Source organism: Camelus dromedarius, chromosome 4 (genome assembly GCF_036321535.1).
Source record: "Camelus dromedarius isolate mCamDro1 chromosome 4, mCamDro1.pat, whole genome shotgun sequence".
In the NCBI taxonomy this organism is placed as follows: Eukaryota; Metazoa; Chordata; class Mammalia; order Artiodactyla; family Camelidae; genus Camelus; species Camelus dromedarius.
In genome coordinates, this window is record NC_087439.1 from 96,202,031 (window position 1) to 96,227,890 (window position 25,860).

General features: G+C 50.6%; 1 protein-coding gene and 1 long non-coding RNA gene across 3 annotated transcripts; one reads left to right on the forward strand and one right to left on the reverse strand.

The window, feature by feature from the left end:
* Positions 1-173: 173 nt before the first annotated feature.
* ASB1 (ankyrin repeat and SOCS box containing 1) lies at positions 174-24,736 on the forward strand. 2 transcript variants are annotated; one of them, XM_064485325.1, is made up of 6 exons: positions 174-312; positions 3,865-4,245; positions 8,349-8,490; positions 10,968-11,270; positions 17,805-18,190; positions 19,431-24,736. In XM_064485325.1, exons 2-6 carry the CDS (start codon positions 4,221-4,223, stop codon positions 19,556-19,558), a joined length of 984 nt encoding a protein of 327 aa, XP_064341395.1. In that variant the 5' UTR covers positions 174-312; positions 3,865-4,220; the 3' UTR covers positions 19,559-24,736. The 2 variants fall into 2 exon arrangements, with proteins under 2 accessions (XP_064341395.1, XP_064341394.1); XM_064485324.1 differs by lacking the exons at positions 174-312; positions 3,865-4,245 and adding an exon at positions 4,285-4,645.
* LOC135321179 (uncharacterized) lies at positions 3,815-4,575 on the reverse strand. Its single transcript, XR_010380749.1, has 2 exons — positions 4,509-4,575; positions 3,815-4,278 (listed from the first exon to the last, which is right to left on the reverse strand). It is a non-coding gene; the product is annotated as an uncharacterized LOC135321179 (long non-coding RNA).
* Positions 24,737-25,860: the final 1,124 nt, after the last annotated feature.

Below are 25,860 nucleotides of genomic sequence, written 5' to 3' on the forward strand. Positions count from 1 at the left end.
CAGATCAGGTCCTGCTCACAGGCTGCAGGGACTAGGAGGTGGGGCTCCCTTCTGAGGGAGCCATTCACCCCACTCCCTGGACCCCAGGCTCCACGGGCCGAGTCCGTCTGCCTCAGCCTGTGCCCTGCCCCAGGCGCCATGCTTGGCCTGGTGGCTGTCACTTCCGGCTGATGAGTGACTCGAGCCATTTGTTCAGTATCAAGGCCCGGCGAGCTGCTGTGAGCAACTTGAAATATCCGTCCGAGCAGACGCGGCTTTCGAGGAAGCGCCGTGTCTGCCAGGACAGATAAGAGCGCCTTGCGCAGCTGCGAGGTGAGAAAAGCTGGAAGCCCGGGGTGCGCGGGTGGCGGCTGGCGGGGGGGGGGGGGAGCCCAGGCGCCCGGCTGGCCTGGTGAGCTGAGGGTGGGGACGGAGGTGCCTGGTGTGCAGACGCTGGCTTCGGAGGGAGCCTTGGTTGCTTCAAGAGGAGGGGAGGTTGGCACATGTGCTGTAAAGGGCCCCAGACGCCCAGCTCAGGACCAGACAGGGGTTTCTCAGTCCGAGGTGCAGGGCGGGAGGGAGGGAAGGGGAAGCAGGGAGGCGTGGAGCAATCCCCAGGGGTGGGGAGGGTCCCGCTCACTCTCATTTTAAAACTGAGGTCTTGCGTCCTGGAACAAACTGAGGCAAACTGGGATGGCTGGCCTAGGGAGGAGGCACGACTCTCTAAGAACCTGCTGCTGCTGCTGTGAGTCACTGCTCCCCGGGGGACACAGATTCAGGCCTCTCCCACCTCTGGGGGCCTGGGGCCCAGATTTCCTGCCCTGAGCCCCCTCGCCCCCGTGACGGGTGCACAGCAGGTGCCCTGTGTGGGTCTCGGATGGAGGACGGAGCAGGCCCCGGTGGAGGACACCTGGTGTCATCAGGGCTGTGGCTTCCTGACACACACCCAGAGCTCAGACGTGTGCGGGGACCCGCATGAGAGAGGGCTCCCCAAGTCCCAGCCGGCGTGCAGGATGGAGGCGAGCTCCCCTCCAGGATGGGGTGTGGGGGCGGGCCTGGCCACTGTCTGGCTCCTGGCCCCCTCAGCAGAGCGGTGCTGTCCTGGGAGCAGGCAGCTGAGTCTGTTTTGTTCCGAGGCTCTCTCCGCATGGGAAGTGCCTGGCACTTTCTGAGGAATCTTGTATCTTTACAATAACCCTGCAAGCCAGGTGTCCTCAGCCCCATTTTACAGGAGACCACGGCCTGGAGGAGCTGATCACTTGGCCGGAAGGACATGGCCTCCGGGACCCCAGGCTCTGCTCCCTTTCTCAGAGGACAGACAGCTCTGCTGATACCAACCCCATGGAGAGGGGGCGGGGTCTGCAGAGCAGGGCTGGTCAAGCGTTTCCAGGGTGATGCGGGAGTGAGGGCTGCCCTTGGAAGGTAAACATGAGTCGTGGCCCTACATCAACCTTGGAGGCCAAGGGCAGGGAGAGGAGGGGGCAGAGGAGGGCAAAGGAGATCTCCAAATGAGGAGTGAGGCCGGAGGTGCCTGGGAGGAGATACCCAAACACAGGCCCACGGGGCGCAGGACCTGGAGCATGGCTCATTTCCCACCCTGTGGGGTGGCTGTCTCTGGCCTCTTCCCGGAGCTGGGCTGTGGGGGTCAAGCTGCCAGCAGCACCAGGACCCCCAAGCTAGGGCAGGAGCCCCCACCATCTGCAGCTGTGGGGCTCAGGCTTCTAGCCCTGCCAAGACCTGCAGTGTTTCCAGAGGAGGCCCCCGGCTCCCTGCAGAGGGCAGGGAACGAGGGGCTGGTTAAGAGGAGGCTTCCCAGCCCCTTCGCAGACCTCCTGAGCCAGAAAGCTACTGCTGGACATTTTTTTTGCTACAAAAATTATGCTTAATGGGCAGCACTGTAGCTAAGTCTCTCACACATCTGATTATTTCCCTAGAATACATGCTCAGCAGAGGAATTTCTGGTCAAGGATGATGAACATCTTAACCCAAACTATCCTCCAGAAAGATGAGGCTATAATCACTCCAAGGAAGGCTCTTGTGGGGACACTGGGGTTTTATTTTGGGGACACAGATGGGTGGGCTCCTGGTGGGCTGGCCTGAGCTGTCAGATGGCAACAGGAGAGGATGAGGGATTTTGGGGTGGGAGGAAGTGATGGGGGTGGGAAAATGCCAGGGTGCCCCTGGGACTTGGAGGGGGGCAGAGACAGCTCCCCGCTCTGCCTGAGGTGGCACTGGCCATGTGTCCATCCAGAGCTGGTGTGCCCCGAGACAGAGACTGGCGTGTGGGTTATGTGATCTGAATGAATTCTGTCTCTAGCATTCACTCGCTTCCCTCTGTTGGCGGGTGTTCTGTGCTTAAAGGGCCCCGGGGAGAAGGTGAAGCCTGAGGAACACAGCTGCAGGGCTGGGTGGTCCTGGGTTTGAGTCCTCGGGGGCCCCTGTGTCTGGTGGGCACCGAACTAAGCCTCCCTGATCTCAGGGTCCTGAAAAACGGGGTGAGGTCTAGTGCCACTTCTGCTGGTGTTGGGGGCACTGCCCCCCACCGAGAGCAACTAGGAGGAGGGCGTGGGGTGCCGCTGACCTAGATGTGCTTCAGGTCCTTCTAGAGAAGAGACAGGATCCCCAGGGCAACATGAGAGCCAGGCGCAGGCAGGGAGTGGCCCTCTGCTCAGGCCACTTAACCCCTTGCACTGCAGCCAAAGCCAGCTGGGACCAGGGCTCTCAACCGGCTATATTAGAACTGCTTGGAAGCCCCCAAATCCTGATGTGCAGCCCACACCCTAGACCAGCTGCATCAGCATCTCTGGAGTGGGGGTGGGGTCAGGCTTGCGGTTTTTTTTTTTTTTTTATAATTATGGTTAGATATCCCTAATAACTTTACCATTTTAATCTTACGCGTACAGTTCAGCAGTAAGTACATTAGCATCATCGTGCAACCATTCTCCAACTTTATCATCTTCCCAAACTGAAACTCCGTGCCCGTCAAACAACTAACTCCTCACTTCCAGTCCCCGACCCATGCGCCGCCATCTACTTTCTGTCTCTATGAATGTGACTATTCTAGGAGCCTCATGAGCAGAATCAGTGTTAGTCTTTCTGTGACTGGCTTCCTTCAGTGAGCGTAACACCCCAAGGGTCAGGCATGCTGTAGTACACGTCAGAATTTCCTTCCCCTTTAAGGCTGAATAATGTCCCACCATATGGCTAGACCACACTGTTTAGCCGTTCATCGCTGATGCACACCTGGGTTGTTTCCCGGTGTCTGTGTGTTTCAGGCTCCCAGGCCCCACGTGCAGGTCTGGTGCAGGTGGGCGGGGCACGTCCCCGGCTCTGGGCACTGCAGCGCTGGGGGCGGCACTCCGCTCCTTCAGGCCAGTGGTGCTCTCTGCCCTTATCAAATCCAAACAGAGCTGCAGGAGGCCCCTCCCCCCCACGCTCCACCTCCACGCCCGCGGGCCCATCTGCCCTGCAGCCCAGCTGGTGCCCCCAGTGCATCTGAGCATCCTCCTGGGGACACCAGTTCCCGTCAGCGTGGCTCTCCTTACTCCAGCCTAGTCCTTACAACACAAGGCAGGCCTGCGGGTCACGCACATGATTGTTGGGGTGGGGGTGGGGTCCCCTGCTGTAGCTTTAATTCCTCCACCTCGAAAGCTTGGAACCCGCTCTTCACCTGTTCTCAGTGTCCCCTCCCTGCCCGTCTGCTGGAGCCCTCCTTCACCTCGTGCAAAAGCCTTCTCTCTACTGCGTGGGGCGCATGGAAGGAGCCAAAGGAATCCATGCTTACAAACCAAAACTCAGTACAAGTGGTTTGACAACATTTTAACGAGTGTGCAAGTTATTCCTTTGTTCACGAATTTATTCAATAAACGCTTTGTGTTTTGACAGATCTTCATGGAAGGAATTTTGGGGGAGCCGTCACCTAATACCACAGTAATATACGCCCAGCCCGGCGGTGCCTCTCCAACAGAACTTGTTGCAAGGAACAGAGCTGTAAGTACGCGCACCTTCGCGGCCACGCTCTCCCGGGGCTGCTCCTGGAAAACACCAGAGCTGAGCCATTGCTGCCGGGTGCGGGCCTCCTTTCGCCGGCACTCCCACCAGACGCCCGCCCCATCAGCCTGGATCTCTCGGGATTCGAACCCGCATGCCAACCTCCGGCGGCCCCGCCGGCGTACTCCAGGCAGAAGGCCACGCCCTTTCAGCGGGGGCGGGGCCGGCCCGCCAACCAGAGTCCTCAGGGCATGCAAATTAGGCCCCGCCCTCCAGGTGAGCGAGTTTTTCCAGACTTCTCAGTTTCTTCTGCGGAGAAAAACAGCCTTGGCGGGGGCCCGACGGCGCGCGCCCCCAAGAGCCTGCACCCTCTGCCCCCGAGCACGCGACCCCGACAGCGCGCGACCCGGCGCGGGCGTGGGTTCGTCCTCCCGCCGGGAGGAGAACCGTGAGGTGGAGGCCCGGGCGCCCGGCAAGAGACACCAGCAGCCCCTGAGGGAAGCGCGCCCGCCGGAAGCCGCGCCCCCGACGCAGCCCACCTGCCGAAGGCGCCGGAAGTGGTTGCGGCCGCGCTGCTTCCGGTCGGCGCCGCCGGGGAGGGGGCGGGCTGCTGACGGGCCGAAGGCCGGAGCGCCCATGGCGGAGGGCGGCGGGCGGGCCGGACCGGGGTCCGCAGGTAACGTGGGCTTGGCCGCCGGGCCATGGGGCCGTGAGGGGCGGGGGCCGAGGCGGCTGCGCCCGGGCCGGGCCCTGCGTCTGGGCCCGCGGCCGGCCAGGCCCGGAGCCGCGCCCCGCTGCCGCGGGTCGGGTCGGCGCGGCTCGCCGTGTTCCTCTCGGCTTCGCGCCGATTTCCTCTCCTGTGGAACTTGCACTGTGACTGCCCGCCCGTTAGCCTGTAGGGGTTCGCTGGGTCCCGAACTGTGGAAACAGGACCTCCGCCAGCTCCGAGCACACCCGTCCGGAAGGCCCCCGGAGGGCCGCCCTCGGGAGGGCGGGTGCCTTTGCTGCGGCCGGTGCATCCCCTCCCCCAGGCATAGGCGAGGGACGCGATAACGCCTCCCCAGCGAGCTGTCGGTGACACAGCATGTCCAGCGGCCCTTGCCCCCCGGCGGAGGAGGCAGTCCTGACATAGTTTGGTTTAGGCGGCTGGAAAGGCTCACAGCCGCTGCCCACAGCAGCCTTCTGACTAAGGGTCTCCACCTTGAGGTAGTCCTACTACGCAAATGTGAGTTTGCGGGGAAAGTGCGTTTGCCCGCGTTGGGGAGAGGCTTCCTCTTAACGTGTGTGTGTGTGAATTTGCCCTGTTACACGCACATCTGTGTCTCTGGAGAAGAGATACCCCACCAAAGTTAATTACTCTAACTCTTAAATATGCCGTAATTTAAGCTGTAAGGTTGACTTGGAGACCCGTGCAAGTAGCGTTTTTTCATCTATCCATCCAGCCCTCCCTCCATCTATTCATTCAGCAAACATTTACTGAGGACCTACCATTGGCTGAACCTTACTGGGGCTGGAGATACCCCAGTGAACAAAAATAAGCCAGACAAAGCCCCTTCCATCCTGGGCTTTGGTTGGTATTGACTTTCATCCCAGGGACAGCCAGGACCTTGGGTCCAGGCCATCATTTCATGTGAGACTGAGGGATGGACTGAGAGGTGTTCAGTGGCAGAAGGAGGACTGACAGCTGCTTCTCAGTATGGAGGAGAGTCTCGTGGCAGGAAGACTGAGTCTGCCTTACATCCAGGTGCTCTTTTTAACACCCAGGCAATAGTGGTTATTTAGCAAGTTGCAGGCCTGGGAGTAGAGGAGCCACAATTAAAGCTTAAGTGCTATGTTGGGAAGTTGTGTTGTTGGAGAAGCTGGTCAGAAAAATGCAAACTTGAAATTGTCTTGGATCTGGAGCTGGGGGAGAGGAGGCTGTGCTGAGCTGGGCCAGGTGGTGGGTTGAAGAGGGGCCAGCAAAGGGAGGCCTCGAGGGCAACTTAGCAAAAGTTTCACGGCGACCGCTTTCCTGGCAGTCTCCTTCCACCTTCTGAATCTTACTCACTCCTACTTGGAACTTTTGCACTCTGTGGAGTGAAACTGTAGGGTAGCCACAGTGGAGGCTCACTACCGAAGGCAGATTGGCATAGTGGCCCTGCCCTGTGGATCTGCTGCAGGTCTGGTTGTGGGGTTAGCTCGAGTCACCCATGTGTTTCTGAACTCTTGTTCCCCTGCTCATCTGCCTGTGGCCCTTGTGTCTTACCTCTATCAAGGAACTGTAAATCCCAGAGTCTGGGGAAGCTTACTTACCACCTCGGTTGTACTGTGGCTCAGCTTCGTTTGTATACAGTAGGCACTCAAAAGAGATTTGATTTGAATGTAAAAAACAGCTTCAGCGTTGACAAGAGTCCACCCATGGAAGGGTGTGTTTTAAACTGTGCTTGGTCACACTCGAGGGCGGTGTGTTTCCATGGGGACTGAATGAATGCAGTCTAAGCTCCTGCTCTTCCCTGTGTCCCTGTGTGCTTGGTTATGTCTGTAAAACTCTTAATTATCTTGAGCTATTTTGGGCTCTAGTGTGAGGTGGGGAACTCAATTACAGCTGACCCTCGAGCAACACAGGGTTATGGGTGCCGACCCTCCGCACAGTCACAGGTCCCTGTCCTTGGAGTTGTCCCTCCGTGTTCACAGCTCTGTGTCAAAGGACTCAGCGAACTGCAGGTTGTGTAGGACTGTCGTGTGTACTTAGTGAGAAACATCTGTGTGTAAACAGACCTCGTAGTTTGGACCATGTTACTCAGGGGTCAGCTGTAGTTATCTCATTGTACACATTTGTTGACCACAGGTGACCCTTAAACAACTCGGGGTCGATCTGCACGTAAGTTTTCGGCAGTCCTCCACATCTGAAGTCCCTGGGCATCCACGGATTGAACCAGCCACAGGCTGTGCAGCATTGTAGTGTTTATTATTGAAAAGTATCTGCATATGAGTGTCTCCTGCAGATCAAACCTGCATTGTTCAGGGGTCACCAGTACTTGCTGTAGTCCATTCAGGATACTGAACAGAATTCCACAGACCGGGCGGCTCGTCTACAGCAGAAACGTACTTCTCATGGCTCTGGTGGCTGAGAAGTCTGAGACCAGGGCGCCGGCACATTCAGCGTCCGGTGGGGACCTGCTTCCTGCTTCACAGGCTGCCGCCTTCTTGCTCTGTCCTCATGTGGTGGAGGGGCCGGGGAGCTATCCAGGGTCTCTTCTGTTAAGGGCTCTAATCCCATTCACGGAGGCTCCAGTCTCATGACCTAATCACCTACTCAGGTCCTGCCTCTTAACACATCGCCTTGGGCTTAGGACTCCAACATTCTTGGCACACAGACATTCAGCTTATAGCAGCTGCTCCTGCCCTTCCTCGCTGATTTCCATGCCCCTTTCTGGAATGTTGAGCTATTTATAATAAGCTCTTTTCTGGGCAGTTAATTGTTTGATTTATTTATCTTTTTATTCTGAAGAGAGATAATAATGTCTATTTACTAGTAAGGTAGCCTCTTCTCATAGATGTACTAAAAAAAAGTTACTCTTATTTATATTTCCAAATAAACTTTTAGAATATTTTTGTCACACTTCATGTAAAAACCTGAAAGAGATTTGTTAAACATCTTAATTTATTTGGTATCATTTAGCATTTTTCTAGCGTGGATTCTCATCCCAGCACATGGTGTGGTTTTCATCATTTATTTATTTATTTTTACTTTCTTTTCTTTGTTTTCCAGTTTTCCAGTCTTCATCATATAGGGCTGGCTTTCTATTTGTATGCAGATATTTAAATTTTTTTCCTTTTTACTGAGGTGCAGCTTGTATTCAGTAAAGTGCACCTACCTTAGCTTACAGTCAGATGTGTCCCTCTCGCAGACTCCCCCGTGGCGTGGCCATTACCCAGATCAGCACGGTAGAGTCATTCACGTTGCCAGTAGTAGTGTTATTTTGGCTGTTGAATTCTGCCAAATTCGTGTCTTTTTGTAATGTAGGAGATGGTTATATGGTTTTTCCCAGTATTAAAACATTTTTGCAATAGAATGATTTTATGGTGATTTTTTGATACGTATTTAAAATTTCACTTTGCTAATATTTTATTTAGAATCTTTTTTATTCTTAAGTAGTTTTGGCTCGTTATTCCCCACCCCACCAACGTTTTTATAGTTGTCAGATTTGGTGTCAGTAATGTGCTATCTTCATTAAGGCAGACTTCCTGTATTTTTCTGTGCTCTGGAAGTTTCTGGAGCATGGGAATGATTTGTTCTTGAGAGTAGCTGGGAGAGGAAGGGCTCGCTGCCAGCGCCCCTTTCGTTAGGCATTGGTTAGGTTTGCCTGAGCTGACAGGTGCCCCTCTCTTCAGCGCAGGTCCTAATCTGAAGGAGTGGCTGAGGGAGCAGTTTTGTGACCATCCGCTGGAGCACTGTGAGGACACGCGGCTCCATGACGCGGCCTACGTGGGGGACCTCCAGACCCTCAGGACCCTGCTGCAAGAGGAAAGCTACCGGAGGTGAGCAGCGCGGCCCTGGGCCGGCCCTGTGCTTGGTCCCCTGTGGGTCTGCACGAAGCTAAGACTGATCCGGGAGGGAGGCATGGCCGTCTCGGGTTCACTGGTGAAGACCCCGATGCTTGCCAGTGTTAGAGGACAGGGCAGAGGTGACTGAGGGACTCATGCTCAGACTTGTAGGAGATCGCCAGGTAGTGCGGGCGGGAGACCCGAGTTCAAGTCCATCCTGTCATTGAAGTTTACATTCTCCAGCAACTCCTGCTGCTCTCTGGGTGTCATCTTCCGTGATGGGTACCTCTTCTGGCTCTTTATCCTAAGCTGTATCCGTAAATTCTCCTTCCTTAATTATCTTCATTGTCATCCCCCTGTGGGTCCAGATGTCCTGACATACCAAACCTGTACACTGTCCCTGACACACTCTCCTCTGGCTTCTCGGGTTCTCAGTCACCTGCCTCCAGGGCTTGGGGCTCAGGCCAGCTGTCTCATCCCCATGGGAGAAGCTGGGTGCCCACCTTCTTGTTCCTTTTGTTGACGATGCCCTGCCTGTCGCCTTGCCAGATCCTGCGAGTTCCTCCAAACTGGCTCAAGCGTTGGAATCTTTTACTTCTCCCCACTTGAGACACCTGCGGGAGCACAGAGAGCCTTCCTGCTCCCTGTGTGTCTAGGATGGGCACCCCAAACAGATGTGGAGCTCACCTGGAACCAGAAACTCCTCTGGGCTTTTTCTGTTTCTGTTTCCCCTTCAGGGTTGGCTGGCAGTGAGCTGATAGAAGAAATGCCTGTGTATTGATACTAAAACTAATGCCACTTTTGTGGATAGTTCCCAGAAGAAGTACTTCTAACACTACAGGAATAGATTTCTTTCTTCTTTCCCTTCTAGTGTTTTAGCACTGTTTCATCAGAACAGCTATTCCTGTTTAAATTCCAGAAAGGATTGTCATACAGAGAAATTAAAATTAGATAGATTGTGTGTGAATATTTATTTATTTATTTTAAATTGAGTTACAGTCAGTTTACAATGTTGTGTCAATTTCTGGTGTCCACAATTTTTCAGTCATACATGAACATACATATATTCATTTTCATATTCTTTTTCACCTTGAGCTACTACAAGATGTTGAATATATTTCCCTGTGCTGTACAGTATAAACTTGTTTATCTATTCTATATATACCTGTCAGTATCTGCAAATCTCGAACTCTCAGTCTGTCCTTTCCCACCCCCATCGCCAACCACAAATCTGTATTCTATGTCTGTGAGTCTGTTTCTGTTTTATATATAAGTTCATTTGTCTTTTTTTTTTTCAGTTCTACATATGAATGATATCATATGGTATTTTTCTTTTTCTTTCCTGCTTACTTCACTTAGAATAACATTCTCCAGGGACATCCATGTTGCTGCAAATGGCATTATGTTGTCATTTTTTAATGGCTGAGTAGTATTCCACTGTCTGAATATACCACAACTTCTTTATCCAGTCATCTGTCGGACATTTAGGTTGTTTCCATGCCTTGGCTATTGTAAATAGTGCTGCTATGAACATTGGGGTGCAGGTATCTTTTTGAAGTAGGGTTCCTTCTGGATATATGCCCAGGAGTGGGATTGCTGGATTATATGGTAAGTCTATTTTTAGTCTTTTGAGGAATCTCCATACTGCTTTCCACAATGGCTGCACCAAACTATATTCCCACTAACAGTGTAGAAGGGTTCCCTTTTCTCCACAGCCTCTCCAGCATTTTTCGTTTGTGGACTTTTGAATAATGGCCATTCTGACTGGTATGAGGTGATACCTCACTGTAGTTTTGATTTGTGTTTCTCTGATAAATAGTGATATTGAGCATTTTTTCATGTGCGTATTTGTCATTCGTATGTCTTCATTGGAGAATTGCTTGTTTAGGTCTTCTGCCTGTGTGTAAATATTTAATATGAATGACTCAAGTTTAAAGGAAACCTTAAGTTTTCAGTTATACAGTAGAACAAAGTAGAGCTCAGCTAGGTCTTAGACCAAGTATTTTCCTATAGCTGTTTCAGGTACTTTTTTTCTTCTTATCCTTGGGTTCAGTGAATCTCTGGTTTCTTAATATTTTTCTGTTGCTCTGTTTCTTTGGTGTTGAGTCCTTGGAGCGTTCCTTGGCCTCCTTGGCCAGTGGAAGCAAGTTCACAGCTGAAGGAGGAACCGGGACCCACTGTGTATTTCAGGCAGTTCGAGATCTTAGCCCTAGTGCTCAGCAGTCTACCTGTGCCTCGAGTTTCCTCATCTGTAGCGCGGGGCTCTCACTTTATCTCTTGCTTGCGGCAGGCATGGATCCAGCAGGGTAAGTATGTGAAAGCAGTTCAGGAAACAGAGCACATTGGATGCGTTAGTAAAGCAGAGGTTGCCCTCCGACTCTGTGCTTCAAAGCCCCCGCGTGGGGGGAGGCAGAGCAGCTGGTGGGTCCCCGGCACCCCCCACAGCCTGGCTCCCCGGTGTTCTCTCCTAGCCGCATCAACGAGAAGTCTGTCTGGTGCTGTGGCTGGCTCCCCTGCACACCCCTGCGCATTGCAGCCACTGCAGGCCACGGGAACTGCGTGGACTTCCTGATCCGGAAGGGGGCCGAGGTGGATCTGGTGGACGTGAAGGGACAGACGGCTCTGTACGTAGCTGTGGTGAATGGGCACCTGGAGAGTGCCCAGATCCTCCTCGAGGCTGGTGCCGACCCCAATGGAAGCCGGCACCATCGCAGCACCCCTGTGTACCACGCCTCTCGCGTGGGCAGGGCGGACATCCTGAAGGCCCTCATCAGGTCAGTACTGCACAGGCTGGCCACCATCGCCCTGAGAGGGCCACCACCGGGGACGTGCCAGGTCTGCTGGTTCCCCAGCCCCGTTCTTATTCCTTACTCTCTGTATTTGCTTTTCCCTCTCTCTCTCCAATTAGACTTGTTAGAGGATTTGTCTGTTTTCTTAGTCTTTTCAAAGAGCTGCTGCTTAGCTTTATCAGTTCTCTTATTTTTCTGCTTACTGAAGAATTTCTATTTTCATCTTGATTTTTTCCCGTTTTTCTCAATTTTATCTCCCCCCCCCCCCCCCAACTTTTTGAGTTGAACGCTTACTCATTTTTTTCTTGATCGGTAACGTAAACTTTCAAGGTTGCTGATTTCTGTGCCCGTAGCTTTGGCTATGTCTGCTGAGCTTTTTCCTCATTTTTAAATAGGTATGATTGAAACTGATTTCCTCCTACAGTTATGGAGGAAAAAGTTTTAATAAGAACTTCTGTGACCTTCTGATTTTACTGTACTGTGCTCAGATAATACGAACCGTATAATTTCCATGTTGAAGTTTCTTTGATTAAAAAAAAATCTTTTTTAAAATGTCAGACTACATTGTTGTGGGTGCTTGTAACAAAGTACACGACCATGGGTGTTTTGTTTGCATATTACAAACCTCACTTAACGTTTTGCAGATTCCCTCTCTTGTTTTTTACATTTTTAACCGTTGGATCTGCCCAAAATTCAGAGAAATCTATAAATCTCCAGTCTCTGCTGTGATTTATCAGCTTCCCCTTGTATTTCTAATAATTTTGCTTAACACGTTTTGATGCTAATTCGGCTCATAGAAGTTCTTGCTTGGGGATTATGCCCTTTATCAAAACAAAAGGGAACCATTGGTTTCACTGAGGGCTCTTTGATGCAGCATTCTGTAACGTTTAGTTTTAATCTTAATGGGTCGACGTAATTCTTCACTTTTACTGTTTGACTGTCTGGGAGTTTTTTTAATACAGTTAGCTTCATCGCCATAGCTGATGTCAGATCTATTTTTGTTTTCTTTGTTTCTTGACTGTACCTTTATTTTTTGTCTGTGTTCTATGATCTGCGTTTTCTTTGCTTTCCCTTTTTATTATTTTAGATGGTTTATCGTCTTATTTTAATGGTCCTAATGGTTACCTTTTAAAAAATTTGAACCAGATTGCATTTTCATTCCTGTGTCTGCAATGACTTTTTTCTACCAAAGATGCTTTTTCCCTCCCTTCCTCTCTGGAGGCTGTCGGTTCTGCGGTTGGACCGAGTGCAGTTTAGGTAGCTGATTGTCAGTGCTGGGAAGGATCATAGCCGTTGAGGTGGTCTGACAAGCCCGGACCTGGCATTTCCCCCTGCCCAGTGCAGAACATAGATTTTAAATTAGGTGCTGAGGATGAATTTATTACATCAAAAGGTTTTATGGAATGGCTATGGACTTGGCTATTGGAAAGATAGGTGAAGGTTAATATGGTGGTTTTATTAGAGGGTGATAAAGATGTGATGCTTTTTTCCCCTTCTTTTTAAGGATTTTTAGCCTGATAATCTATGCCACCTCAGTCTTGTATCTTTGCATCTTGGAGATTGTAAGTCATCAGTTTGGAAATGGTTTTCAGTAGGGTCAATCCATGAAATTTCATCTTGGTCCAGAAATCCCATTGGGCATTTCAGTCAATTCATGATGCGCAACTGCTTTGAATTAACTGCAGGCTTGACTTTCAGAAGTACACATACAGATGTCCTTCTTGAGAAAACATTAGTGAGGCTTCTTATTCTCCCGCTGGAGCACAGGACATTACTTTTATAATGAGGTACCAAGAACATATATTATTCTATTGAAAGGTTTTCTGTATTCTAAATTACCAGATAATTGACTTTTGGAAAATAGGGTTAAATTACTGAACAGATAATATAATCTAAATATAATCTAAACTCAACTCTTGCCTTCCCTAAGTCATTGACCCCTGTAGGCAGGGCTCTGCTTTGTTGTGATTTGCTGTTCCTCTGCAGGTAACCTCCACTTTGTTACTTCTGATTTCCCTTGATATATATTGCTGATTTTTTTTTAAACAGTGAGGAGTGGTATTTCTGTATGTGCAAAAGTTATACTGATTTATGGAGTTGTCCCAGTGGTTCCTTGCCAGTGATGTTAAAAGCAGTAGGGGAATTTTGGAAAATACTCAGGATTAAAATTAACTGGACCCCATCCAGTAGATTTTTATGAGTGGTTGAAGGGCTGTCTTTCCCACAGCTCAGCTAATACCAGATTGTCATTCCGCCCAAAATTACAAACATTTTGGAAGACACATTGCTAAGAATAAAGAGGGGAAAAAAAAATCACTGCTTGAAATCTAGTTCTTTTAATTGGTTGAGTGTATGAAGTGAAATACTAGTTTCTGCTTGGTTTGGTATGAGTTTTAGAATGTTCCTCTCGTCACTCCTGGAGTATCTTGGAGAATGGGTGATACTTGTATTTGCAGTGTGTGGTGATGCTGTGTGGCATCGGCGGGGAAGCAGGTTGTTGTGTGAGCTCCCTGGTTGGTGTGCCCATCCTTCCTCTTCTTCAGGTCTGTGCTGCTGGGAGGCAGGGTGTCAGTTCTAGGGGGAAGTTCCTTTGGATACTTGGAACAGTGCTGAAGAGACAGGTGATATAACGTGATTGCTGGCTGTGAGTGTTGGCCAGCCATTTTTATTAAGGCCTGGAAAACAGTGCTCTTCCCTCTGCCTGGACGCCTGCATGTCAGGCCCCATCATCACTTGCTACGCGTTGTCATTTCCTAGTCCAGATGAAGTATGTGATGACAAGATTTGTGAGGCATTGCAGGTTGTAGGGCAGTGGGCACTCAAGTAAACAGGTGCCGGCTGTCTGATGTTTACTTAGACTGGAGTCAGGTAACGCACCTTGGGCCGTGGCCTCACGGAAGTGAGGCTGTGCTGTTCTCGTTACAGCCTATCAGGTTGCACAGGATTTCAGTTGGTCCCAATGCTGTTGATGTTCACTCTGATCTTTTGATTAAGATGGTGTCTGCTAGGTTTCTCTCTTACAAAGCTCTTCTTTTTCCTTCTGTAATTAGTAAATATTTGGTGGATAGGTACTTTGCAACCATGTATATCTCCTATCTATTCCTCATCAGGATTTTAATTTATCCATTTATGTATGTTAGACTCATAGTTTCCTGTGGAGTTACAATCCATTATTATTGTTACTTATTTTGATGCTCAAACCATCTCAGATTTGGCTAGAGGGAGCCCCATCACGCCAGCTCTGTGCCCGTTTGCTGCGTCCCCATCATTCTCTGAGTGGTTCCTTTATCAAGATATTCTAGACTCATATGCACTTTACCTGATTCAGCCCTGGAATTAGTGATTCCTCCAGTGACTTTCCACGGAAAGTGGTGTTTGAAGACCAAGATCTGGACACGAGGGTGCTTATGGCTTATGAGACGCCGCTGTTCTCAGGCCCTGCTGTTGGGCGGAGCTGAGGCCGCGTGCACATGTTGCTGGCTACGTTTCTGTATCAGTTGTACGGTGACAGTTGAAGCATTCGCCCCGATGCCTCTAATCCAGCCCAACACCACAGGGGTCATCCTATTTTCTCTCTTTCCTAATTTATTATTCTTTTCCGACATTGAGAGACGTGGTTCCCCTTACTTTTAATGTACTCATTTTGCCAACCCTCCGTGTGTAAGCAGCCTCCTGTGCTGCCGCCCCTGTGCAGGCGGCGTCCTTCGCAGGCACCCTCTTTTGGCCAGGACTCGGATACCCTGGGCCAGGCTGCCCTCCCTGCTGTGGTCAGGGGCCCTGCTTAGAGTAAAATGACCCAATGAGTAGTGTGTGCTTGGCCTGGGAGAACTCTAAATGCCTGATAGAAAGCCATATATTTGGGCGTCCCTGAGGGCAGTGACAAGAGCAGGTCCCTTGAGGGACGCCGCAGGTTGTCATTTAGTGATTGGCTCTGGTGGAGAATGAGGCTTCCTGGTCAGGCGGCTCCTGCACCTGCCCCGTGTGAGAGTCAGCCTCACTCCTGGGCTGTCTCTGGGAGTCAGAAGGCGAGCAGTCCGGGACCACTGTGGAGGTTAGCTCAGGGCCCGGGGGAGTGCCCCCACCCCAGGGGGCTGCATGGAGCTGCCCTGCTGTGCTTCCTGTCTTAGTCTTTCTAGATGACTCTGATGCAGGGAGTGGTCTGGCTACTCTGGAGGTTCTGTTCAGTCTGCCTGAAAAGAAGAGCCATCCTGGCCGGCAGAGCACGACGGCACCAGCTGGACACACAGCTGGGTTGCACTGTTTTTTCCTTTCACTTTTTAGGGATTGCTATTTATTTAATTTTTACAATGTATATTTACATGGTTCCGAAGCCCAATCTATAAAACAAAGTATATAAAAAGAAGTCTTGCTTCTGTCCTTGACTGCTCGTCCTTGCCCTATAGATAACGACTTAAAAACTTCTGTGGTTTATCCTCCCGTTGTTAGAAAGTGAGCAGAACTGTGTATGTATCTAGGTGCGTGTCATGTACATATTCATGTTGCAGCCTCCTCCCCAGGAGAAACACTAGCGTACTTCATGCTCATGGTCCTGCTTTTCTCACTTAAACGGTGGGTCCTGGAGGTCACTCCAGAGCACTGCTAGCACTGCGCCCGTTCCTTCTCAGTGGTACCGGGCACCTTCATGTGGATGGACCACAGTTCATTCAGCCAGTCCCCTCTTGATGAACCTGGGGGTTGTCTCCTGCCTTCAGCTGTTACGAAAATGTTTTAATGAATTGCCTTGCATATGCATCTTTTCAGAGTTTTGCAGGTGTATCTTGGGAATAGATTCCAAGAAGTGTGACTGATGAGTCAGAGGTAAATGCTGTCGCCAGATTTCCCTCTGCGGGGATTGCTCCATTTTGCATGGCCCCCAGAAATGAATAACACTTCCTCTTTCTTTAAAGCCTGGTCAATAAACTTTCGGATTTTCCCCAATCTGATAGGTGAGAAGTGGTATCTCCCTGCAGTTTTAATTTGTATTTCTGTTATGAGTGAGGCTGAGCCTCCTTCCGTGTGGTTAAGAGCCCCTTGCCTGTGTCTGTATCCATCCCTGGCTCACTTGTCTGTAGGGCTACTGATCTTTTCCTTTTAGGAGATCTTTATGTATTAAGGATATTAACCCTATGTAATATTTCCCCCAATTTTTCACTTATTGTTTTACTTTACTTAAGCTGTTTTTTTTTTTTTTTTTTTTTTTGCTGTGCCAAGGTTTTTCTTTAATTTTCATGTTAAAAATTTTTGCTTTTACATCTTTTCCTGTCTGATCTTACAAATGAACTTCATAATCAACTCATGGTAGCTCCACAGTATTTTTACTTATTTGTATTTATAATCAACTCATCTAGTTTTAGGAAAAGTTTTTTCATTTATATAATAAACTTAGGGAAAAGTGACATCTTAAGGATGTTGAGTCTTCATATCCAAGACTGTGGTGTGTGTCCTTCTATGTTCGTAGGTCTACTTTTGTAACTTTAAGTGGGGTTTTATAATTCTCCTCTTGCAGATGTTTACATTTACTGTTAAGCTTATGCTTAGATATCTCACTTTAAAATTTATTTTGCTATCAGAAATGAGGTCTTTTCATTTTTATTTTTGAATTTGTTTCTGTTTGTATACATGTAGGCTGTTGGTTTCACAAATTGCTACTTTAATAAATTGATTGCTTGTTAATTGTATTTTCATTAATTATTTAGGGCTTTCCAGACATAGTCATATGCTCTGAAAATAGGAAAAGTTTTACCTCTTCCTTTCCAGTCTTAATCAGCTAATTGCTTTCTCTTGTCTATTTGCACTAATACTTTAGAAAGAAAAAAAAAATGCCTTTAAAAGTAGTGGGCCTGCGAGTGGGAGAGTGTGTCTTGCTCCTGGCGGAGTTGCTAGCCTTTCCCCCCTCGCAGGTGAGCTCCTAACTTCTGGGTTGAGGAAATATTTTTTATCATGTTAAGGAAATATCCATCACTTTCTGTTTTATTAAATATTTTAAAATATGCATAAGTGTTGAGTTTTGTCCTAGGCCTTTTTTGCATCTGTAGAGATAATCATGGATTTTCCCCTTAGTTCTATGAATATGATGGATTATGTTAATAGTTTCTAATACAGACACTACCCTTGCATCCTTGGAGCACCCCCATGAGGTCATTGTATAGTGCTTTCTTAATGTTTTGGGATTCTCTTTGCTAACATTTTATTGAAGGTTGTTAAGTTAATACTCATAAGTGTAATTACTTGGTGGTTTTTCTTTACGATGTGGCCTCTCTCAGGTTTTGGGATTATTGTTTTGTCAATTTCATTAGATGAATTTGGAAGTTTTCCTTCTTTTTCTTTGCTCTGAAATGGTTGAAATACCCGTGGAATTATCGGATCTTCAAAGGTTTGCAAGAAATCCCCGATGAGTTACTTGTTGTGAGCACATTCCAAGCTTCCGTGGAGTTCAGACCTGTCTCCTTAGGGTGCTGCAGGGATCTGTTGCCTGCGGTTAGCCTCCGGCAAGGTCTGACTGTCCGTGTCTCCCCGCAGGTATGGGGCCGATGTAGATGTCAACCACCACCTGACTCCCGACATTCAGCCCCCCTTCTCCCGGCGCCTCACCTCCTTGGTGGTCTGCCCCTTGTACATCAGCGCGGCCTACCACAACCTCCAGTGCTTCAAGCTGCTCCTCCAGGCTGGGGCAAACCCTGACTTCAACTGCAACGGTCCTGTCAACACGCAGGGCTTCTGCAGGGGCTCCCCCGGGTGCGTCATGGATGCGGTCCTGCGTCACGGCTGCGAGGCGGCCTTCGTTAGCCTGCTCGTAGAGTTCGGAGCCAACCTGAACCTGGTGAAGTGGGAATCCTTGGGCCCAGAGTCGAGAGGCAGAAGGAAGGTGGACCCCGAGGCACTGCAGGTCTTCAAAGAGGCCAGAAGTAAGTGGCCTTAGTTCAGCTCTGATTGACGGTCTCTTTAGGTCAGTTGAATGAACCAAGTTGTAACAGTTAAGAAAAAAAAAATCTCCCGCTAAGTGCTTGGTCAAAACCTTCAGTTAGGACTAAGAATTTTCTAGAATGGTCTTCCAGATTAGTCTTCTCTTTTTAAATTCCTAGACACTAAGCGTTGATACCAAGAAATATATAAAAGTACATGTTCTCAAAGTTCCTAGAATTGTATTATCTTTACCCCTTAGCTCTGCTTTGTAATCCCAGATTCTTTCACTCATATATTTATGGCTTTTAAGTATTGGCTTTACAACAAATTGCAAGCCCTTCCTTCTCGAGGGCTCCTCACTTCCCTTTCTTGAGTTCCACTCAAATACCGTCATTTTGGATTGCGTGCTAAGTCTCATTTTTGTTAGAATAAAGCCTACAGCTTGCTTGTTTATAAAGAACGATTCTGGAAATGAATGAAATTGATGGCTGGGGGTTTGTGGTGATCCATGCCTTGGTCTTGTTGTTGTCCTCTCTGTGGGACTCAGAAGCCAACCATGGGCCCTCTCTGTGACCTGCCCTCACCCGGCTCCAGTACTGCCTGGGTCTGAGGGCATCTGAGTGCCAGCCTTTTCCCCAGTCCCTTACCTCTTGCAGAACTTCTGTTTGTTGTGTTCTTGTTCCTGGATTTCCGTAACCCCATCAGTAGACTTGCCCCTGCTGAGCTTTCCCAGAAGAGCTGGTTAGTGTCAGTGGAGCCATGCAGGTGGAGGTAAGCTGCCTGCGTCCATGCCTTTTGCACGAGGCAGAGTTGTGGCTGGGCTTTTTTGACCCAGAGCAAAATTGTCAGCCTGCCCTCTCATGTATTGCTCGGCCCGTCTCCCCAGACCCTCTTGGAGCTTCTGGGATTACCAAGAGCAGAGGCTGACAGAGCGTAAGGGTCTGTGTTTCACACTTGTCGGGGTCAGCTCTTATCTCCCTGTCAAGGGAATTAAACATAGTCAAGGACGTGCTGTTACAGTGAGCAGATGCCCCAGAAAATGAAGATCTCAGCCTTCCTGCAGCCGGGGGTGCCGCTGAGGCCTCTCCTACCAGAGCCCGCTCTCCTCTAACGTGGGGAAGTTGGCAGCGAGCAGCAGTGCAGGGCCACCTGTTGTCAGAGCCAGCTTCGGTCCTTCCAGTCGGGAGAGGAACTCAGTTAACCACCTTCCTCTGTCTCTCCCTTTCCTCCCACGGCTTCCAGGTGTCCCCAGGACCTTGTTGAGTCTGTGCCGTGTGGCCGTGAGAAGAGCGCTCGGCAAGTACCGGCTCCACCTGATCCCCTCACTGCCTCTGCCGGACGCTGTCAAGAGGTTTCTGCTCTACGAGTAGAGGAGTAGAGCGCAGGGGCGGCGGTGAGGACGAGGGCGCCGCTGCGGAGAGCATGGACTCCGACTCGTGCCCCTGGGAGCCGCATCCTGGGCTGCTGGCTAGGTCCTGTTCGGCTTTGGTAAAGCAGAATCAGCCTTGTTCTCGTGGACTGTAATCCCATCTCAGGTGCTTGGGGCTTTGGATGGTCCTTGGGTCAGTACCAGCTGAGAGGCTCATACAAAACTTAATTTTGTTCTTCCTCAATATCTGTGTTTTGGATTTGCGCTGTTGAGCATTAATGAAATGGGCCTTGAAACGAGGACAAGTTCGGGCTGAGGTTGGAGGCCTGCTGATACCCTAGCGGGGAGAACTAGCACTTTCCAGAACTGTGCTTCTGTGTTTGCCTCTCAATTTAATGGTTGGATTAAAGGGAGTTTGGTATAAAAGTACAGTACAGAGATGCAGCTTGTGAACTTGCTAGTCTGTTCCCCCTGCTCCTGGGGTAGACATTTGACTTTTATCATATACACAGGCTTTCCTCGCCACTTCAGTGTTCCTCTCCTTGTGGTGGGAGTGTCAAATTGTCTTCATTCAGGGATGGTTTCCTACCCACGTGGGTTGGCCTTATTATCCCAAAGTCAAGGCCTGCGTTTCTTCACAGTCTCTTTAGGTAACGCTCAGAGTTCGGCAGCGCTGCACCTGTTCTGACTCCTACCTGTGCCTAGCATCACGCCAGCGGGTCTCATGAGTCCTCTGCCATCTCACTTTGCGGAGCTTCCGGACGGGTGGTTGGTTTTAGGAGGCCCGCGCTGAACTAGCCAGTAGTTGACTGCCTACATTTGGACCAAGGACCGTCCATCAGCATTCACTGCCAGCTCTAACCAGTCCCTGCACGTCCCAGACAGGGGAAGAGCGAGCCCTCTTCGGGATGGTTCTAAGCGCTCAGTCGCTTGGTGTCCGGTGGACAAAACGTCTGGTGTTTGGTTGATTGCTCTTCACTCTTTTGGACCTGATGTCTGGATCGCTGGTCCTGGAACCTAAGGAAGGGGATAGCAGTGAGGTCAGAAGGCTTCCCTGGGCCTGCTGGGGGTGGTGGTGAGTGAGAGGACTGAGCGCTGGCGAGCCGGGCTGTGGGCAGGGCTCCCTCCCTCCCTGGGCTGTGCAGCCAGGTGTGGGCTGTGTCTGCAGGTGGGCCAGCAGCTGCCTCTTTAGAGCTCCTGTTTCCAGGGAAACCACGTTTGGGGTTTGAGGCCTCAGGATCGTTGTGTTGGATCCATGGTGATTCTGACCTTTAGAAGTGTTTAGAAATGGGCAGATTACAAATCTATGTTTAAATTTTCTTCAGTGAGAGAAATCTAATTTGTAACAGTTGTGCTAATTATATGGGTTTATTTATTAACATCATTATGTGTCTTTGCCGACCAGACAGGCAGTGTCTGGTCACCATCTTCTGTGACTTCAGGATGGCATTCTAAACCCCACCTCATGTGTCATGTGGACTTGTGCTGGAAAGCCAGGCTGCCCGGTATATGCACGTTTGAGATCCGAGGAGAGAAGAGTCATTGGTGATTCAGGGGAAGATGCAGCCGCTGGAGGCCGCGGTGTGGGTGTGGGACAGCTTCTGAGGCCCAGGGTTGGAGAACGGGGAGCCTGGGGTGCGGCCCTGAGGTGGTCGGGAGGGGCTCCCCACACTAGGAGGGGAGTTGGGGCTGGCCGACGTGCACCATTGCAGCCAGAGCCAGTGCTGCAGGGGCTTCTGCCCAGAGGGGGTTCAGTGTGTTCCCTGTGGCACTCGTGGTGGGACCAGACCCACAGCGAGGAGGGGGGCTGTGGCTGGGGCAGGAGCTGCAGGGAGGCAGGGCTCTCCCTGGATGTAGGGAAGGTTCGAGCCACTCATAGGTGGACTGGGCCGCTGGAGGGGCTTCAGGTCCCTGGAGGTGTGTAAGTGGTGGCTTGTCACCTTGGTCGGGCTGGGAGAGGAGGGTGGGGAGTGGTGGTTAGTTCACCGTAATTCCTGTACCTCTTCTGCTGCCCTTTGGCTTCGGTTCCTTTCAGGGGAGCCAAGCTGTAGACTCGTAGGATGCTTTGGGTGTGCACTGCTGGGTATTTTCTGTAGGAGCCTGGGTAGGAGAGCGGCTCTCTTCTCAGACTTTGTGGAGAGCAGCATCTGGGAATGCTGGCGGTGCAGGGGGCCCAGCCCTGTCAGGGCCGCCCTGGGCGGTGCAGAGGCGAGGACGCCGGGCTGGTCCAGCAGAGCAGCCGTCAGGCTCCTCCGCCCAGCGAAGCAGGGCTTGTTTCCCGGGGATGGGACCGTCTTTCCAGGGTCTCTCTGGAAGGAACGGCCTGAGCTCGTCCTCACTGTGGGGCTTTGCCCAGGGCTGGCCGGGAGGTGGTGGGACTGGCGAGAGGGTGAGCCGGGGACTGGGGCCCCTTGGTGTGTCCCCAGAGCATGCTGTGCTCGGGGCTGGTCTGCAGGGGCCGGGCCTCAGCTCTCCCTTAGCAGAGACAGGTTGGCTTTCTCCTTGTCCAGCCAGCCGTAGGGATTGTTTTTCAGAATCCCAGCGACTTTGAGGTTCAGCCTCTAGTTTGAAATTTCATAGCTGCCAAACATGAATCTGAAAATAGAATAGATAGCTGCTTAGGGCCGTTCTTGTTCTGAGTGACTTCACTGTGGCTCCCTTTTCCTTTTGTTGCAGAGATGGGGTTCAGAATAGGAAGGAGTAACTCTCTCCATCAGAGCACTTTATAAAAATCATGTTTCTCAGCTGCGGGCTGCCGACGTCTCATGTGGCAAGGAAATGTGGTACCTGGTGAGGCTGTCGCCCCAGAGCACTCCCCAGGGAGGGGCATGATGGACCAGTGGGAAGGAACCCGCGTGTCCCCCCAGCCGGCTCCCATGAGTGTCCTGACTGTTGCCACTGCTGGGGTGCCTGCCAGCTGTTGAACAGAGTCCTGTGCTCTGGGCCTTGGCTGCTGTGCACAGGTGGGCGGGGGTTGGCGTGCAGTGGGGGCGGCGTTGATACCTCTGAGAATTCAGCTTTGGCATCCTGGGTGGGGTTTTTTGAGTATGTTTCCACAGCCCATCAATGTCCTACATATCTGTGCCTTCTCATGTGACTTACGTTATTGGCATATCTGCTTATTTATGCCCTGCCTTGTCACAGAAAGGCTTTAAGGCTGCGATGCTTAGTTTTGATGCTCTCTTTTACCATTTGGTAAGTTTAGTCAATGTGCACTGGTAAACAGGTAATTTTAAGAAGAAAGGACAATGAGCAGTTTTCTGCTGTTGACTGCATTTCTGTTATCAGGCCTAAGTGCTGTCATTCGTTTCTTCCCCTTTCCTCCATGAATTAATTCTTCAAATAGAAGGTTCCTGCAGAGGTAGAGAGCAGGGAACAGGTTAGGACTGAGCAAAGGGAGACCGGCCTTAGAGGTCAGCGCGCTCTGCTCCGCGTGCTTCGAGCAGGGCCCGTGGGCAGTGGGTGCTGCCCTCCTTGTCAGGGCGGGGTCCGGCCCTGCCTTTCCCACGGGGCTTTTCTGAGGACACTGGAGAACGTCTGTGAAAGCACTCTGCACTCGAGCCGTCCCTGTGACATGTAAACTGCTGTCCTGTGACTGTCATCCCTCGTCTAAGTGGATGTGCCTTCAAGGCCATGATGGTGCTGGAACAGCCCGTGCTCTTGGTGGTCCGCGTGGCCTCGTGCCCAGGGGCAGCAGGAGTCACGGGGACCAAGGGCGTGCACCTTCTGTGCACGTCAGAAGTGTGAGGACATGTGTGAGATAATACAGGAAGTCAAGTCTGTTCAATTTAAAGGGTTGCCTTTTGTTCTGAGATTATGGCCTTCCTAGTTGAGGTTGATAAAATGTCCTTTTCTGTAAGGAAGGTGGTAATAGAGGGCAATATTTTTATTTTTAAAAATGCTCTTGGTTGCAGAATAAAATGTTGGCTGCCCTTTGTTAAACCCCAGAATTTCTTTTTAAGTTTGCCAGTCTCTAAAATCCAGCCTCGGGGACCCACAGTCTAGCCATAGGGTACGTTTATTTGCTGAGAAGTCCCTCTCGGAGCCGTAAAGTAGCCTGTATACTGCTGAAGGGTATCCCAGACTTTGCTCTACCTGGTGGTCCAAGAACAGCACTGAGAGCAGTGTGTGAGGTGTGGGAAGTGTGTGCTTGTGTCCCAGAGACCGCAGAGCAAATGTCCCCGTGGCAGTGGGCCTCCGGCCACCCCGAAACCTTGAGGGACACTCTTGGGAAGTTAGTGCAGCCTTCCCAGTGAGACTGCCCCTGCCGTCAGGCCTGGGCACCCGAGGCGCCCCGAATGTTGGCGATGGCGCTAGTGCTGGGTCTCCTGGCGCAGGGGCTGCAGCCTTCTGCTTCTGTGCCCTTGGCCACCTGCTCAGCACTCAGTGACCAGTCCTGAGTGGTCTGGGTTCCCCGCCAGCCCCGATACCCCTCCTGGAGGTGCCTCATTTGGCCACTGACCCCCCTCTCCCTCGCTCACCGTGTCTCACCTCCCTTGTCGCCCCCACCCCCAGCCTGACTCACTTGATGTGGAATAAAGTAACTGACATGCACACCCAAATGGTGAGTGGGATCATGTCCTAGGAGAATTCCATGGGAAGGACACGTGGATTTTGAAGTACAGTGATGTTCGGAATACACACCATGAATTCTAGGGAGACAGTCAGGTGGAGAAGGGAGTTAGGGAGACGAGTGACTTCTGTTGCCTTCACGTGTAATTGCTCAGTATTTGAAATGCCTGGGGAGTGTTTTTTTTTTTTTTATTTCTTGGATTTCAGATCTCTACCAAGGACCATTCGCGTGTGCTTAAGTCCATTTGAGTGTGGTACTTGTGAACATGGCTGTCCTGTGTGTGTAAAATCAGTGTGCTGCTGTAATTCAGCCAGCAGTGCCCCACTCTGCCCCGCGGTGTTTGCACAGCTCCCGCTGCTTCTCCTTGGTGTTGGGCACGTGAGGTGTGACATGCACCGGGGCCCACGTGCCTGCACATGTGCTGAAGGGAATGCTGACCGTCAGCCCTCAGTTTTTCCTTTCTCCTTTGGTAACGACCGCGTGCTTACCTGCAGCTGCCGGGACCGTGACTGTTCCCACACTCGTGCCTGGTTAAGAGCTTTCAAAAATACGATGGACATCTTTGATATGCTATTGTAACTTTAATAAATGCTTTTCCCTCTGTAATTCCCCCCAGTTGCCTTACTTTTGTGGACTGTTTATCGCAATGGATAGAGGTCGGTCATGTGAAATCTTTGCATGTGCATTCAGGTAGAGGCCGCTAGCTCGCTGGAAGGTTTCTAATGATTTGGAGAGAAGGGCTTATCTAAAACAGGGGTTTTAAATGCTCTAAGGAGGCACCCAAAATGTTGCACAGGTTTAAATGGATGGGTGAGCCTGTTTCACTTAGTGGGGTTTCTAGTTTGAAAAGAATGTTCCCCTAAATGTGTTTGAAATACATGGCTTTCACTCAAAGTGACGTGTCCCTCCAGTGCTGTGTCTGGTGGGGAGGTGGTGGAGACTGGGCGGGACCACTGTTTCTGGGCCCCTGCTATATGCGACTTATTTTGACAGGGGGAGGGTGAGGTGTGAAGCTTTGGGATGAACTGAGGAATGAATGAACTAAATAAAGACATTTATCTCTCAGCAACTAGCAACTCCCTAGCATCTTCTGTATTTGCTATTTCAGATATTTTCTTCATTCTTCACACTGATTCCCAACTCCCTACTCCCATATGTACACCTCTCCTGCTCCACTGAAAAGTGGCCTCACCTTCTTGTACTTCAGAGCCAGCTGCATATGTATGGCAGAGATTGCTAGTTTTCCTTCACTCTCCGTCGTCTCTCTGTGTGATAATAGAACCCACAGCTTTAGCTGGAGACTGGAATTCCCTGAATAAGGTCTTCATTTCCCAGACTTCTTACAGCTACATGTGGTCGTTTACCACAGCTCCTCCCTGAAACCCCATTAAAATTAGGGGGAATTTTAATTTTTTTAAAAGTATAAATCCACTAAGGTGACTGTAAATAGCAACAAAATTTTGGAAACGCCAGAGGATAGGTAAATGGTTACTGACTTCGAAAGCACCTGAGACGCTGTAAGAAAGAAATGAAGACATCTGAGAATCCGGTTTTATCGCAAAGCTCCCAGAGGCTCTGGAACTGGCAGTTCCAGGTACCTCCATAAGTGGATGTGAAGAAGGCTGAAAGCAGGAGGACTGGCTGAGAGCCAGTTTAGGAAGCAGTTACAACTCCCCTCCGCCCGCTTGGGCCGTTGGCCCTGCCCCAGCCCAGTGGGAGCCTGAAAGGAG